This window comes from Pagrus pagrus (assembly GCF_965226575.1).
Source record: "Pagrus pagrus genome assembly, chromosome: 19".
NCBI lineage: Eukaryota > Metazoa > Chordata > Actinopteri > Spariformes > Sparidae > Pagrus > Pagrus pagrus.
In genome coordinates this window covers 21,422,209-21,435,973 of record NC_140203.1, presented here as the reverse complement: position 1 = coordinate 21,435,973, position 13,765 = coordinate 21,422,209, and the positions used below count along the sequence as shown (strand labels likewise).

Here is a 13,765-nt window from a genome sequence, read left to right as displayed (position 1 = left end):
GTTGGAATTATCTGATAGAATAACTGTGCCACACTGACAAACACTGTATACTGTAACCAAATAATGTGGCTGTCACAACTGGTGCTTTAGGGAACACGTTCAGAATAATTTGTAATGTGAATATCATGACCAAATGATCAAAATGATTCACTGTTGTTTATGTTAAAACAATTAAAACATAGCCTTAAAAACTTGATAAGGACAATATTTAAAGTATATCTCAATACTAAAGGGGCACTATGTAGGTCTGGAGAAGAAATTCAAACTCAGAATTGTAATATTTACAATATTGATGAGGAAATAATACAAACTTTTTCCATAAGTGAATAAACAAGCTGTTCTCAGAGTAAAATAAAGTCCCCACTGTTTGAAGCTAGAAAGGTGGCAGGGTCCGCCACATATAAACAAAGTAAAACAGTATGAAACTGTGTTGTCAGTTTGTTTATTCACTAGTTTGTTTAGGCATAACAAATCAGTCAGTGAAGATCTTTCTCTTCTGATTAACATTTCTTCCCAAAATCCACATAGTGCACCTTTAAAACAATCAAATCACAGCCGTTATTTGATCCTGTATTGCAGTATTGCTATTGTATTGATTTATTGCACAAATTTAGTTAATTCTGTTTTGATTTTGACTTATTTTTTAAATTTTCTCTGCCAATACAAACAAACAACACAGACAAATAGACAAGACAACAAACAAGTATAGCACCACTGACACTTTATTTCACTTCATCCAAACACATACCTTAAGACGCAATAATTACCATTTGAATGTAGCATAGGCTAATATGCATGTAGGTTCATACCTAGTGTAAGAGTGAGTAACAGTATTTCCACTTCTGACAAAGCTGCTGTATATATATTCTATCAATTTCTCACTTGTAAGGACAGTTACTGAAATAACAGGAGACATTAAATCTACATTTCTTCATCTTGCACGGAGATGTTTTTCAAGTGCTCAGCTCAGGTGAACTCAGAGGCAAGATTAAGCACGGTTAATTATTTTCATATTACTGTTTAGTCAATAAGATGTCAAAAAAACACAAAATACATTTAAGAAGCTGGAATCAGCAAAGGTTGAATAAATTATCAAAGCAGTCGGTAATTAATTTTCTTTGATCGACTAGTCAACTAACCGCTGCAGCTTTAATTGCCACACAGCAGGTTCCCTTCTCCTATTCGCTTTTTTCTTCATCTTCTGGATCAAGCAGGCAGGTGTTCGCGATGGCCTTCGTCACAGCGTACGGGTCGCAGTTTGCTGCAGGCCGGCGGTCCTCGAAGTAGCCTTTCTTCTCTTGGCCTACCTGGCGAGGGATGCGGATGCTGGCGCCTCGGTTGGCCACTCCGGCAGAGAATTCTTTGATGTTGGCAGTTTCATGGAGACCTGTGAGACGCCTCATGTTGTCCTGCCCTCCGCGTGGGTCATACACAGCGATATGCTCGTCCTGTTTTTTGCTCAGCCGTTTGATGGCCTTCTCAATGTATCTGTAATCAGAGGAAAACATAGACAGTTGAGATATAGAAGGTTGGTGCAGTGACCGTCGGTTTTCAGAGGAATTCTGCATGTGCCTGCGTGTACCATTTTGGAAAATAAACACTTAGAGGTCTCTTCATGTCACTGAGCATTTTCAAATCGTATTGTTCTGAAATTATATTCTGCTCAGACTGAATCAAAAACAGCAATGTTGGTGAATCATATCAACACTTTAAAGTGAATTAGTCCATAGAGAGATTTTTTGATCATACATTAGCACAATGTTTGAGCAATGTCTCTTGAGTGAGACAATTTTCCAGAACATTTATCTTTTTTTGATCAACTTCAGCCCGAAATACACAGCTCAAGGACCTAATCGACAGTAACATCTTCTTGGGTATATTTCATTTCCTGACGACAAAAGAATCAATACGAGCAGGATTTAATTTAAAAAACTAATTTGTACAATAATCAGTCCTAAATTAGTCAGGGTGTTTGCATTTACATTGATGAATTACTGTTGTTGCAAGTTTCAAAGGAACTGTTCACTCACATCAGTCCGTTCTCTTTCCTCATCTCCTTGGTGCTGACATTCGTGTGGCAGCCAGCACCGTTCCAGTTGCCCGTCATTGGCTTTGGGTCCAGTGTGGCGACAACGCCAAAATCTTCACACACACGATGCAGCAGGAAGCGTGCAACCCATAGCTGGTCGGCCATCTCAATGCCCTCACAAGGACCCACCTGGAACTCCCACTGGAGTCAGAAGAAGCAATGGCAAAGAAAAGAGGCAAATAAAGACACCGCTGAGGGCCAAAATGCATAGTTGTGTCAACATGAAAGTGTTTTCTCTCCACTGTGACTTACAATAACGGTGGCACTTACCTGAGATGGCATAACTTCAGCGTTGGTGCCATAGATTTCTATCCCTGCATAGAGGCAGGCCTTGTAGTGGCACTCCACAATGTCCCGTCCATATGCATTCTGGGCCCCCACGCCACAGTAGTAAGGTCCTTAAAGTGGATGACATGATGGGAAGCTTGTTAAGGCAAAATACAGCCTGTACCAAAAAATTCATCATGTCTGTTAATAATTGACAATCGCAAAATATTTTTATTTTTATAGTACTCATAAAGGGTTTGTGAGTTGTGGTGGTTAGTTAAAAATGCACCTTGCGAGGCTTTAAGCCACGCGCTTGTGGCCCAACTGGTTCAACCAATCAGTGTCCTCTGAGCATGGGTAAACGTGTGGTGCTGGTATGTAGGATTTTTTGCTTAATTTATTTAGTCTTTTCTCACTCTTTTACTCAACAGGAAGACCTGATATGTGATAAAGTATTTGTGAGGAAAACGTTAGTTTAATAGTTCTTGTTCTGGATGCTCTGCAGCACATGATCCAGATCATGGACCGGGAATTTCTCACAACCTTTCCTTCAAGTGTATCTGTTAAAGATATAATATGTAACGTTTTTGCATTTACTGTAAGTGTCTAAACTGACCAGACCTTTGTTCTGTAGTATTTTGTATTTTGTTGGGATCTGTTCTTAACTGATGTCACATCCGCTTTAATCCTTTAAGATATATTTTTAATGTTTTTAATCCTACAATCGTGATTGATCTTAGTGGTTTTATTGACTTTTTACCATTGTATCATAACTCTGCTGGTTTTACAAGTCATCCCTACTTCCCTCTTTAGCCCTTTTCACACAGAGACTCTGCATTATCGCTGCAACGAAGGCTCGCCTCTACGCTCTAAGTGACAAAGAAAAGTCTTTGCTCTAAATTACATCACATAATCAGCATCAGTAAATAGACCCTGTCTGGCTTTCACTTGTGGAGACGGATGCTGTTTTTCCGGAGGAAAGTTTTCTGAAGTCTCAGTCAGGAGGGCTGACCGTCGTGGTGACTTTTCCTCAGTAAATTTGGTGATTTTTTTCCCCCAATATAAGTTGCCAGAGACAGTAATCACAATAGTGTAAGGCGACATAGACATGGTGAGTGACAGTTTTTTTCTTGGAATCACTAAATCATTTAATCATTGCCAGTCGACTGCAGGAGCTGCCTGGCTTTCACTGGCGGGAAGAGAGGCTGTTTTTCGGGCGGGAGTGTGATGAAGAGCCTGACAGACGGTTTTCCACGTATAAATTCTGAAGGATCTGTTTAGTAACCTCATCCCTGAACTTTTCTGCCTGAGTCACGCAGATAGATTTTAATAGGCAATGGTGGTTGTTAAAAAAATGAAGATAACAACTCCCATGATCCTTCACTTCTTACGTCTTCTGTCTTGTTTTGATTAAGAGACCCATAGTGCATTTAAGTAATACTTACTGACAATCAACCGTTATTTACAACTTATAAACCCTTTATAAACATGTCTCATCAAACAGCAGTAACTTTTATTCAATTTAAATTTCCACAAGAATGAAGTGAACAAACAGGAGTGAAAAATGACTGCTGATTCACCTTGGGGTGCTGGGAATCCATTAACGGGCCAACTGTAAGGATGCCCATCTATTCCAAAGAGTGTGTACTCCTGCTCCATGCCAAACCAGATGCAGTGCTCTTTAACCTGCTCCATCACCTCGTTGCAGCTCTGTCGAAGGTTAGTTTCTAGTCGAGACAGAAAACCATATCAGCTGGTTTGTCTTGAACTTCCTGAATGTTATTATGACAAACAGGACATGGCCATGGACAGAAATGTGAACAATGTACCTGCAGGTAAGCGGTTGTATTTTAGGACCTCGCAGAGGACCAGTTTGTTTGGATCGAGTGTGAACGGATCCCTGAAGATGCGGACTGGTTTGAGGTACATGTCACTGTTGGAGCCTTCGGCCTGGTACGTGCTCGAGCCATCAAAGTTCCACTCGGGAATATCTGGCGAGAAAAAAGATCATCATCAAAACATGCTCTTATACTTGTGTTGTGTAGAAGGAACTGACAGAACGGTCAGGTTAAACAAGATACACCTCTTCACAGCTTTTCCTCATATGTATACCTGTCAAATGCTTTCATTATGGAATCAATGCACACACCCAGCAATCGCTTTATGTTCTATCATTTGCAAGGTTGGGTGACATGCAGCTTATAACGCCCTCTAATCAAACTATAGAAGGCCTTAATTGTTGAATTAAGAGCACAGTGAAGGATCAGATTTAATTGTGCACTTGTGTGTACTTTTTGTCCCGTCTCATTGGTGCGTTATTCTATCATTACAATGTTTCCTGACTTGGTTGTTCAATTTGTTCCCAGTGTCTTCATATCATTGCTTTCTGTGTCTGTTTTTAGTATCCAGTTTTAAAAATACAAATGTATGGGGGTGCTGTCAAAAGCATACAATTCAAGCTATGCAGCTTTATTGTATAGAAGTATTTATTGAGCACATGTTAGTCATGGGTGTCACATGGGGACGAGGGGAAGTGTGTCAGTCATGCTGAAGGAGACAAAGATTTAAAAGTGTTGAACTTAACATAACTGTGAGTTTAATTCACTTTTTTGGAGGGAGTCATCATGACCCTGGTTGGTTTTACAATATAAAAATAGCACACATTTCTAATAACACTTATAACTTGAAATAACTGCAAACTAAATTACAAATTTATGGCAGCATATTTCTGCCACAGCAGAAATAATAGCACAATAAGCTTCCCAACGTTCCTAAAAAACCTGTAGCTGTCCTCAATAATCAAATCTGATTTCAGATGATATTAAGAAATAAGTTAACATTTTGCAATGATGGCTTATTCTTAGTGGTCCCTCTGTGTTAAACATTTTGTTAGGATGAAGGTTAAACAAACTTATCACATGCATATTTTACCTTTATCATGATATGAAAAGTGTAAGAGGCATAGAAATAAAGGGTTAAAATGACTCTGTATTTGGCAGTTAACTAAAATGTTTCATTTTAAACCAGCTGCTACTCATCCCAAAAGCAATAAACCGAACAAAAGAGGCAGTTTACCTTCTAGGCTTTTTGGCTCACTGTCCAGAGTTCGGGTCTTGTTGCGAAGTCCCTCTCCTGTGCCGTCGATCCAGATGTATGTGACCTGGCACTTCCCCCCCTGAGGCAGGCTCATGTACTGTTGGCGCACAGCCTTGTTGAGGCTGGAGCTGCACGATACCGATGCCATGCTCACCTTTAATCAGAGAGGCAGAATATAATGCAAAGGTAATTTATTTTTTAATACATTATGTGACACGTCAGCTCTACAAGCTTTTCTATTCATTCACCTGCACAAGACCAGACTCCTACTAAGGGTCACTAGTCCAACTTTCTACTTTATATTAGTTTTTTTTCCTTTGTCAGCTGCATTTATGTTTGGTCAGGACAGAAACCTGCAGGACTTGAAAGACGTGCAAATAAAGAATTTTTCAGTCACAACTGATACTATGGTAAAGTGAAACTTCTTTCTTTATTTTTAATATGATTGCTGATAAAATTGCTTTATCTAACCTGAAAAGTAACTTGTCAAATAAAGTTGTCAAATAAATGTAGTGAGTGAAAAGTACAACATTTGCCTCCAAATTGTAATGGAGTGAAAGTCAAAATACTCAAGTAAAGTACAAGTACCTCAAAATTGTACAGTACATGAGTAAATTTACTATGTTACATTCCATCACATGAATGTTGTCATACTGTGCTGAGTCCTGCACTGTTGTGATGCTCACAGACAGGCCGACAGAAATATAAACTCCTGGCAGAATAATACATGACAAAATACTTGAAGTCACTTGTGTTTTAGTTCCCGCTTCAAAAGGAGTTGCCAAGAAAACATTTCTCCATGATGACACTCACACACTGAACACATTGATGGGAATGGTAGTGAACACCTGACGAGGCTCTGACTCACCGGAGATGTAATTTTCACTTGTGCGCACGGTGTCAGTAAATTTTACTAAAGTGAGTCAAATATATACTCTACTTCTGTATTATTTACTTTAAACAAAGCGCACATCTATGGAGTTTTTCATTTGCACCATCATTAATTCTAAGTGATTTTGTTATCACATCTTTATCATATTATAATATTATCTTTTTTTATTCCATTATACTTTCACAGAAACAAAAAACTTTTTGTGTCAATCTTTGTTTTACTTTTGTTCATTTAACAATGTAATTTTTTAATCCTACTTATGTGTTTTACAAACTGTTAGTCCAGACAGCTCAAAGTTAAAGAATGAGCAAAGTAGTCCATCTAATTGCATCAGACTCTGCATCACTTTTGATCACAAGAGATTTGATCCATAGATAACTCAGAATAGAAGCTGTATTTATCAGATTACACACTGCTGTGTTACAGAATAAATAGATATAGATAAGACATAGATAAATACTCACTGTCTTACAGATGACTTCAGGTGCAACCGACAAGCCAACTCAGTGTGTGTTCTGTCCAAACCTGTTTGGTGTATTTAACTGGAATGCAAATTACCACGCTGCTGACACAGGGTCACGTGTCCTGAACGTAACAGGACATCCAATGGCTTTCCCTTATGTAACTGTAGGTGTGTGTTTGATTTTTGTTTCCATTACATAGAGCATGATGTTTTCATTCGACAAAATCTAATCCTCAGGCAAAAAACAAATCTGTGACAATGTTTGAAAAACGACTTGCTTCTCTCTGTTTAGAAAAAAAAAATCCATGCAGTCAACGTCTTACATTTTCAATTACCCTCAACAATCAGCCCTCTGTCCTCTATATGTTAAAACAGAAAAACAAACAAAAAACAATAAATCAGTTAAATTGCACGGTCATAGCTGAGATGGACATAAACTCCCGTGAGAAATAGTAATGAACACCCACCTGTGCCAGAGAGGCCATCTGCTGATAGTGTCTGACTGCTGTTTGCTGAGCTGAGAGTCGTGCGGCTCAGTGAACACAATTAGAGACCAGAGGCTGCTCATACGTTCACTTTCCGTCAGGTTAGCTGTCCTGAGATCAGGCAGGAGGGCAGAAATTTAACAACTCCTACAGAAATGGCACCGGTCACATGGGACGCTGTGATGGTGTGTTTAAGTGCGCACACAGCTGGGCCACACAGGGCCTCCAGGGGCCCCTAAACAACCAAATGACAAAGTGCTGCTGTATCCAGAAACATGAGCCTTGGAAGAACTGACAATAATTGGATTCTTGTTTTAACTTGATAAGAAATACATTCTGAAGGGTTTCTAGAAAGTTTTGCAGTATGTCTGACCTTATTTTCTTAATGTATTTGAGCCATGCTATCGGTGTAGCTCTATGGATAGCACTGTCAGTCTGTTGGTCGGTCCACGACTTTGGTCCAGAGTTAGATATTGCAACAACATTCCGACTCGGTTGAAGAGGAAGTAGCCTAAACTTCAAAATATTTGAAAACTGGCAATCCCAAAAACTGGAAATATGGGTATTCACTGGATGTAAAAAACAGTTTTGGGGATAAGACATATTGTCCAATGGAATTAGACACAAACGTTTATTAACTGTGCAAGGTTTTCAACAATAGAATTAAAGTATGGTGTGACTGACAGCTGCATACTGCTTAAAATGTATTTTAAGTTTTCTCAGAATTGAAGTAATGAGGTTCTGTGACTAAAATAGGATTATAACAAAATTAGATTCAGTGTGAAATGTCACATTCGTACTCCACTGAAAGTGTTGTTGCTCAGTGTTGTTTGTGTTATTGAAAACTGAAGATATACTGTATTAAGTGAGAGCACAAGCAAGGATAAGCTTTTGGTTCATGAAGTTCAGAGCATGAATACAAAATTTTGTGTAGTGTGGGTGTATGTGCCATGGTAGATGAGCGCGGTATCAGTGGGAGAGTTCATTAACACACAACATAAAAACAGATCAAACACCTGGATGAGGTCTGCGGTTAGCATGTTGGGTAAAGAATTGTGAGCATTTGAGGACTGGAGTGACTGGATGAACAGGATACACATCAGCTACACCCTCTGTTCCCTCCCTTAGATAATTGTAATTGAAGTAATCAACAGCACTTTATGTGATGCATGGAATTTCTTTTTAGACGTCACAAACTCTTTGAGTCACAGTCGTCGAGAACAATAAACTTGTCATGCAACATGCCTGGACTGCAATCCAATGCAACTGCAAGAGGTGAGTCCAAGAGAGTCAAAGTGACACCGACCCTTTATGGAAATATGAGTACAAAAGAAACAGGATACTCTGCACCAAGACGTTACATCGTGTAATATGTAAAATGCGAATCTCCCCTCTGTTTGCTGCCTTTACATAAACATCACCCATGCTAGCAAAGAGGTCAGACCAGTTTATTTGGTCCGAACTAAAATTATTTGTTCATGACCAAATACCAATAAAACAGATGACATGCCTGTCAGCCTCAGCTGTACTTGGAGTGTAGTGCAATAAGCAGATGCTGGCATACCTTGACTTATCGTTGGTAAGTGTCTGTGGCCTGTTGCAGTGTGTTCAAGTGCAGCTTGACAAGACACAGGCGACGAGGTGATGCAACATTCCGTCTTCATTGCTACTGGTTATTTCAGTCAGTCTGGTGTGTCAGGGTCCTTAAATGACTAATATCTGAGCTAATATACAGAATAATTTACATTTTGTCTTCCCTGTGTTACTCAGTCTGACATAGTGTTCATTATACCTGTCCCTTTTTTTGGAAATTGAGGTTCATCATGTCCATCAACTCGAAAAAAAAAATGTTGGATTGGCTGGAATGGTTTCTGGCACTTTTTATGGCCTTTTTTATTTATTTGATAGTTGACTGCTCTGACAGACAGAGAACATACAAGGAAAATGTCAAAGGTCAAACTGGGAACATGGTGCTAACACGGTGCATCTCAGACAGATAATAACTGAAGGGAATGTCTGATCCTCCTGTTTTAGCAACATAACCGAAAAAAAAACTGTACTTGGAACAATGTTTGAGAAACGTGCAGCTCAACAGTACACAGTTTGACAGACGCTAAGATACTGATCTGATGACGGTCATGAAGATCACTAGACTGACATGCCTTGTATTTTTGAATACAAATGCTGCATTTTTGGCCCTTTCTTCAGTCTTATCCTCTCAGCAGTTTGGCCCTCTGCATCTTGATTTATATCAGACTTAAAATCCCTTTGGTAAAGATGCTAAATGGCTCATATGTTACAGAAATAACCACAGTAATAAACTGTTCAAAGGCAAGGTGAACTGTATCAGAAGCCACTTGGAGATGAAGTCGAAGTTATTCTTCAACAAGTGTCCCTCCATGTCCGGCTTCTGTCTTCATCAGGCCTTTCTCACAATGCGTCCGCTCTTCCTCAGGTCCCTCCCTCCTCTGTTGCTCCTGACCGAATGGATGCTTGCCCTCCAGGCACCTTGACACACCCGGGCGCTGAGGAGGAAGAACCCATGATTACATGATTAGAGACTGTGCTACAAAGCACATGACTTCTGTTCATAACATTACAAAGTTGAGTCACTTTTCCTGCAAGCGACCAACATCCGACTTTTATTCTGAGCATTTAAGGTGTGACTTCATAATTGGTTTATCAGGAGGTTAGTTTTTAAAATGTCTATGGTGAATAAAAAAGTTCAAAGCAATGTCTCAAAATTGACAGCCCGCTGCAGAAACCCACATCCTCACTTACCCTGAGGCAGCGTCAATTACTGTAAGGTCAAAGAAGATTTCAGGAATGCTGCCTGAGGTGCACTTTTTCAACCCCGTCTCCATTCCTTCATACCAACCTGGGTTATTTTTAAATTGGCTTCAATAAAGGGAAGTAACTAACAATGTCCTGGAGCAAAAAGCCAGCTGCTTAAAGAAATAGTTTTCCCAAATTGATGTGGAAGAACTTGACTGGACTGGACAGAGCCCTGACCTGAACCCCATCCAACACCTGGAGGATGAACTGAACACTGACTGCGAGCCAGGTCTCACTCATGCAGTTTCCCTAAGTCTCTGAAACCTTTTTTAATCAGAAATCTGAAATCAAACTAATTCCACATATAAAATCTTTTATAACAAAGATTAAGGGCTGGCTAAAAGCCAACCAAAGCTGTTTTTAGCACATTGTACTGATGATGTAGTGTGGTATGTGTGTTTTGGTATGTGTGTTTTATGGTATTGTGGTTTTATGATACAGACCATTGAAAGCTTTATGTTTCAATTATGTTTTTCATGTAAAAGCACAGCTAGGGACAAGAGTTGAAAATTAGCAACAGCTATAAACTCTCTGTGCAGCAGATCAGTTACATTATGTGTATTGGAACTAAGTTCAACTGCACCTGCATGACTTAACACCTCTACCCAAATGTGATTGACTAAAACACAAAGTGATTTACACATAGGTGACTAAAGTGTAGGACTGGAGTTTTGAACCTCAAAACCTGCAAAGTGCAAAATGTAAGGATTGTACATAACTGTTAAAAACGTTCCAAATACTTGATCAGTTTTTGTTAACATCTCTGATTTAAATCCTAATTTTGTTCTTGTAGTATTCCAACTCTTAGATAAAGTAGTCTATATCAAGGTTGACTTGATGGCTTTTACTGTAGTAGCTTTTGTATACTACACAATTACTAAACATGTTTTCTATAAACTGATAAACCTACAAGTTGTAAAGTCGGCCTGTAAAGACGGACCAGTGAGTAGATGAGCCTCCATGTACGGCATTATGACGTTTAAAGTCTGTGACAACTTCTGTAGTCTCATTTAGCCACTTGTTAGCAACCGCCATTTTCGAGACACTAACTGCTTCATAATTGAACAGTGGGACATTTAATGATGTATTTAACGTCGTAGAACAAAACTAAATGTAAATATCTTAATCCTGTGGTAACCACAGATCTTATTTCAGGCATTTAACTGAAAACCCATTCAAAAAACTCAATGACTTTGAGACGAGGGAATCGGAAGTGTGAACATGCTAACTGATTTCTAGGTTTTAGGACTCATTATCACTCACAGTACTCTCATCAGTGTGTAAGAGGCCTTTTCCTTGGCAGGCAGATTTTCTTGAATAGCAGGAAAAGCACAGGTGAAACACACTTTGTCAATAATGGCACACATCCATCAAGAGTCCTGTCAGTCAGGACAGACAGCAGGCACAATACCAGGACCCTGGATCAACCTGACCTCAGTGTACATGCAGTCATTTCTAATGTGATCACTTACATCTGTGGTTTCTCCCGCTGCTGAAAGAGTTTATGCTTTGTTTTCTCATTATCTACTGTATGTTATTTTTTATTGATTGCTCCATAATTTGCACACAATTACATTTTATTCATTAGATTTTTTTGATCAGATTGTAGACTATACTTGTTCCTGGCAGACATGAGTTATTATTAAACAATAAAGGGTTAATGAATCTACAGCAGGATCCCTTTAACCAGATCAAATTTGAAAGGGAAGTTTCTGAAATTTCACTTGAAATATTCTTGAGGATAAAATCCTATTACCCAGATGTACAGCTTCATGTAACCTTATAATGCCTAATTCATTCATTTCAATCAGAGGACCACCTGACCACTTTAACTTAATTCACAGTAATTGTCTTTTCAATTTCATTTTGCTGACCTTTACGAGAGCATCTGCTGTTGATCGCTCTAACAAAGGACTCCAAGCATTTTCCCTTTAACATGAATTTATGTTTCACAATGGGAGTTCATGAGGAAAACAAGTCAGTGATGTTGCTGAGAAATCGTTTGACTAAAAAGTCTAATTCCGCAACATAAATGTGTATGACGACTATTAACCAATGAATGTCCACAGTGGAGTCTAATGATTTCCTTTACAGCACTTTCAATAGCCTAAGGGGAATGGTGGGTGGTTCAGTTTACAAGTAGGCATTTAGTGTATGCTACACAACTGGAAAAACGGTAACTTGAATATCACTGAATAATATTTGAATTAAGAAATCAAGTTGGAGTCGAAAAGTCAAAATAAACTGGTATTACGGTAACTGCAAAATCCTGTGTTGAATCAACATGATTCTTTTAAACAATCTAATGTGAATTGAATGTTTTGGTTTGACAAACAAAGTAAATGAGAAACAGAGGATGATCATCTGTCCATTTGTTATGGTGCAGTACTGACATTGTGCAGACCTTATAGATACAAGGTGTATAGGTATGGGATTTTCAATGTAAATAAAATGTTAAATCTCAAAATTTCTGTCAGACACACACACGCACACGCACGCACACACACACACACACACACACACACACACACACCTGGAGCGCAGCAGCGGTCCAGCTGTTGGTTTGCGGGGCTTGGCGCTCTGTCTCCGGTACTGCATCCAGCCGCACACCAGCTCGTGCGCGATCATCACGTACAGCAGGAAGATGAGCACGGCGGGATCCATTCAGCCGCACGCGCCGCTGGATGAGACCCCGGTGGCGCGAATAAAAACGGTCCAGATGCGGGTGCACAGCTCCGGGCCGGCGGTCTGCTGCAGGATGCGTGATGATCGGTGACGATGGTGATGATGAGGATGAGGAGAGGAGAAGAGGGTCCTCGTGCCCAAGTTGCCCCGCGTTCAACTTTAAGCGCTCAGGTCGCGAGACACAAACGGCCGCTGCGGTGATCGCCCGCACTCCACCCATGACACCGCAACATCCTCCAAAATAATCCGTTCACCCGCGTGAAACCGGTGATTCTCTGTTTGTCTCCCTGACAGCAGCTGAGAGTCACGGTGACAGCAGCTGCGAGGGGACACCGGAGGATGTTGCCGTAGAGACGCGACCGTTGCTAAGGACAGGATGTCGTCATCCCCTCTTCCTAAAGATGAACGAAGCATCTGACCATCACGTGCAGGGAGCAATCAAGAGCAAGAGCTACCATTCACTCTTTTATCTGACAGCACAACACGTGTAGGCATTGTTCTACTTAAATAATATGCAGCCAGTCCAACACAGAACTCCTAGCTTTAGCTAATGGGCAGCCTTGTTCCTGGTTAGGGCTTTACAGGGATACAACCCATAATACAACACTGTCATCCAGGCAAAGAGACTGACAATAACACACACAAGACAAACAACTGTAAAACTTTGAAATAAACGTACAAATCATAAAAGTAGCCCATGCTTAAAGGAGCACTAAGTAGGTTTGGAGAAGAAATTCAAACTCAGAATTTTAATATTTAAAATGTTAATGAGGTAACGATACAAACACTGTAACTGACTACACAAGCTGCTCTCAGAGAAAAATAAGGTCCCCAGAACACTGTTTGAAGCTAGAAAGGAGGCAGGGTCCGCCACATATAAACAAAGTAAAACAGTATGAAGTTGTGTTGTCCTTTAAGGTCACTTTGTTTGTTCAGTTTATTCAGTCACGAAA

At 39.8% G+C, this 13,765-nt stretch overlaps 1 protein-coding gene across 1 annotated transcript; it reads right to left on the bottom strand.

The window, feature by feature from the left end:
* Positions 1-704: 704 nt before the first annotated feature.
* LOC311274973 (glutamine synthetase-like) lies at positions 705-6,952 on the bottom strand. Its single transcript, XM_084383055.1, has 7 exons — positions 6,809-6,952; positions 5,432-5,606; positions 4,186-4,347; positions 3,937-4,083; positions 2,360-2,487; positions 2,031-2,230; positions 705-1,488 (listed from the first exon to the last, which is right to left on the bottom strand). The coding sequence occupies exons 2-7, from the start codon at positions 5,598-5,600 to the stop codon at positions 1,179-1,181; spliced, it is 1,116 nt and encodes a 371-aa protein (XP_084239181.1). The 5' UTR covers positions 5,601-5,606; positions 6,809-6,952; the 3' UTR covers positions 705-1,178.
* Positions 6,953-13,765: the final 6,813 nt, after the last annotated feature.

Bases quoted from the DNA above. Each gene is read 5' to 3' on its own strand.
- LOC311274973 (XM_084383055.1), bottom strand. From the start codon at position 5,600: ATGGCATCGGTATCGTGCAGCTCCAGCCTCAACAAGGCTGTGCGCCAA. The intron at 2,488-3,936 runs GTGAATCAGCAG...ATCCACTTTAAG, and splicing joins TGGATTCCCAGCACCCCAAG to GACCTTACTACTGTGGCGTG. The intron at 1,489-2,030 runs GTGAGTGAACAG...CTCTGATTACAG, and splicing joins AGGAAAGAGAACGGACTGAT to ATACATTGAGAAGGCCATCA.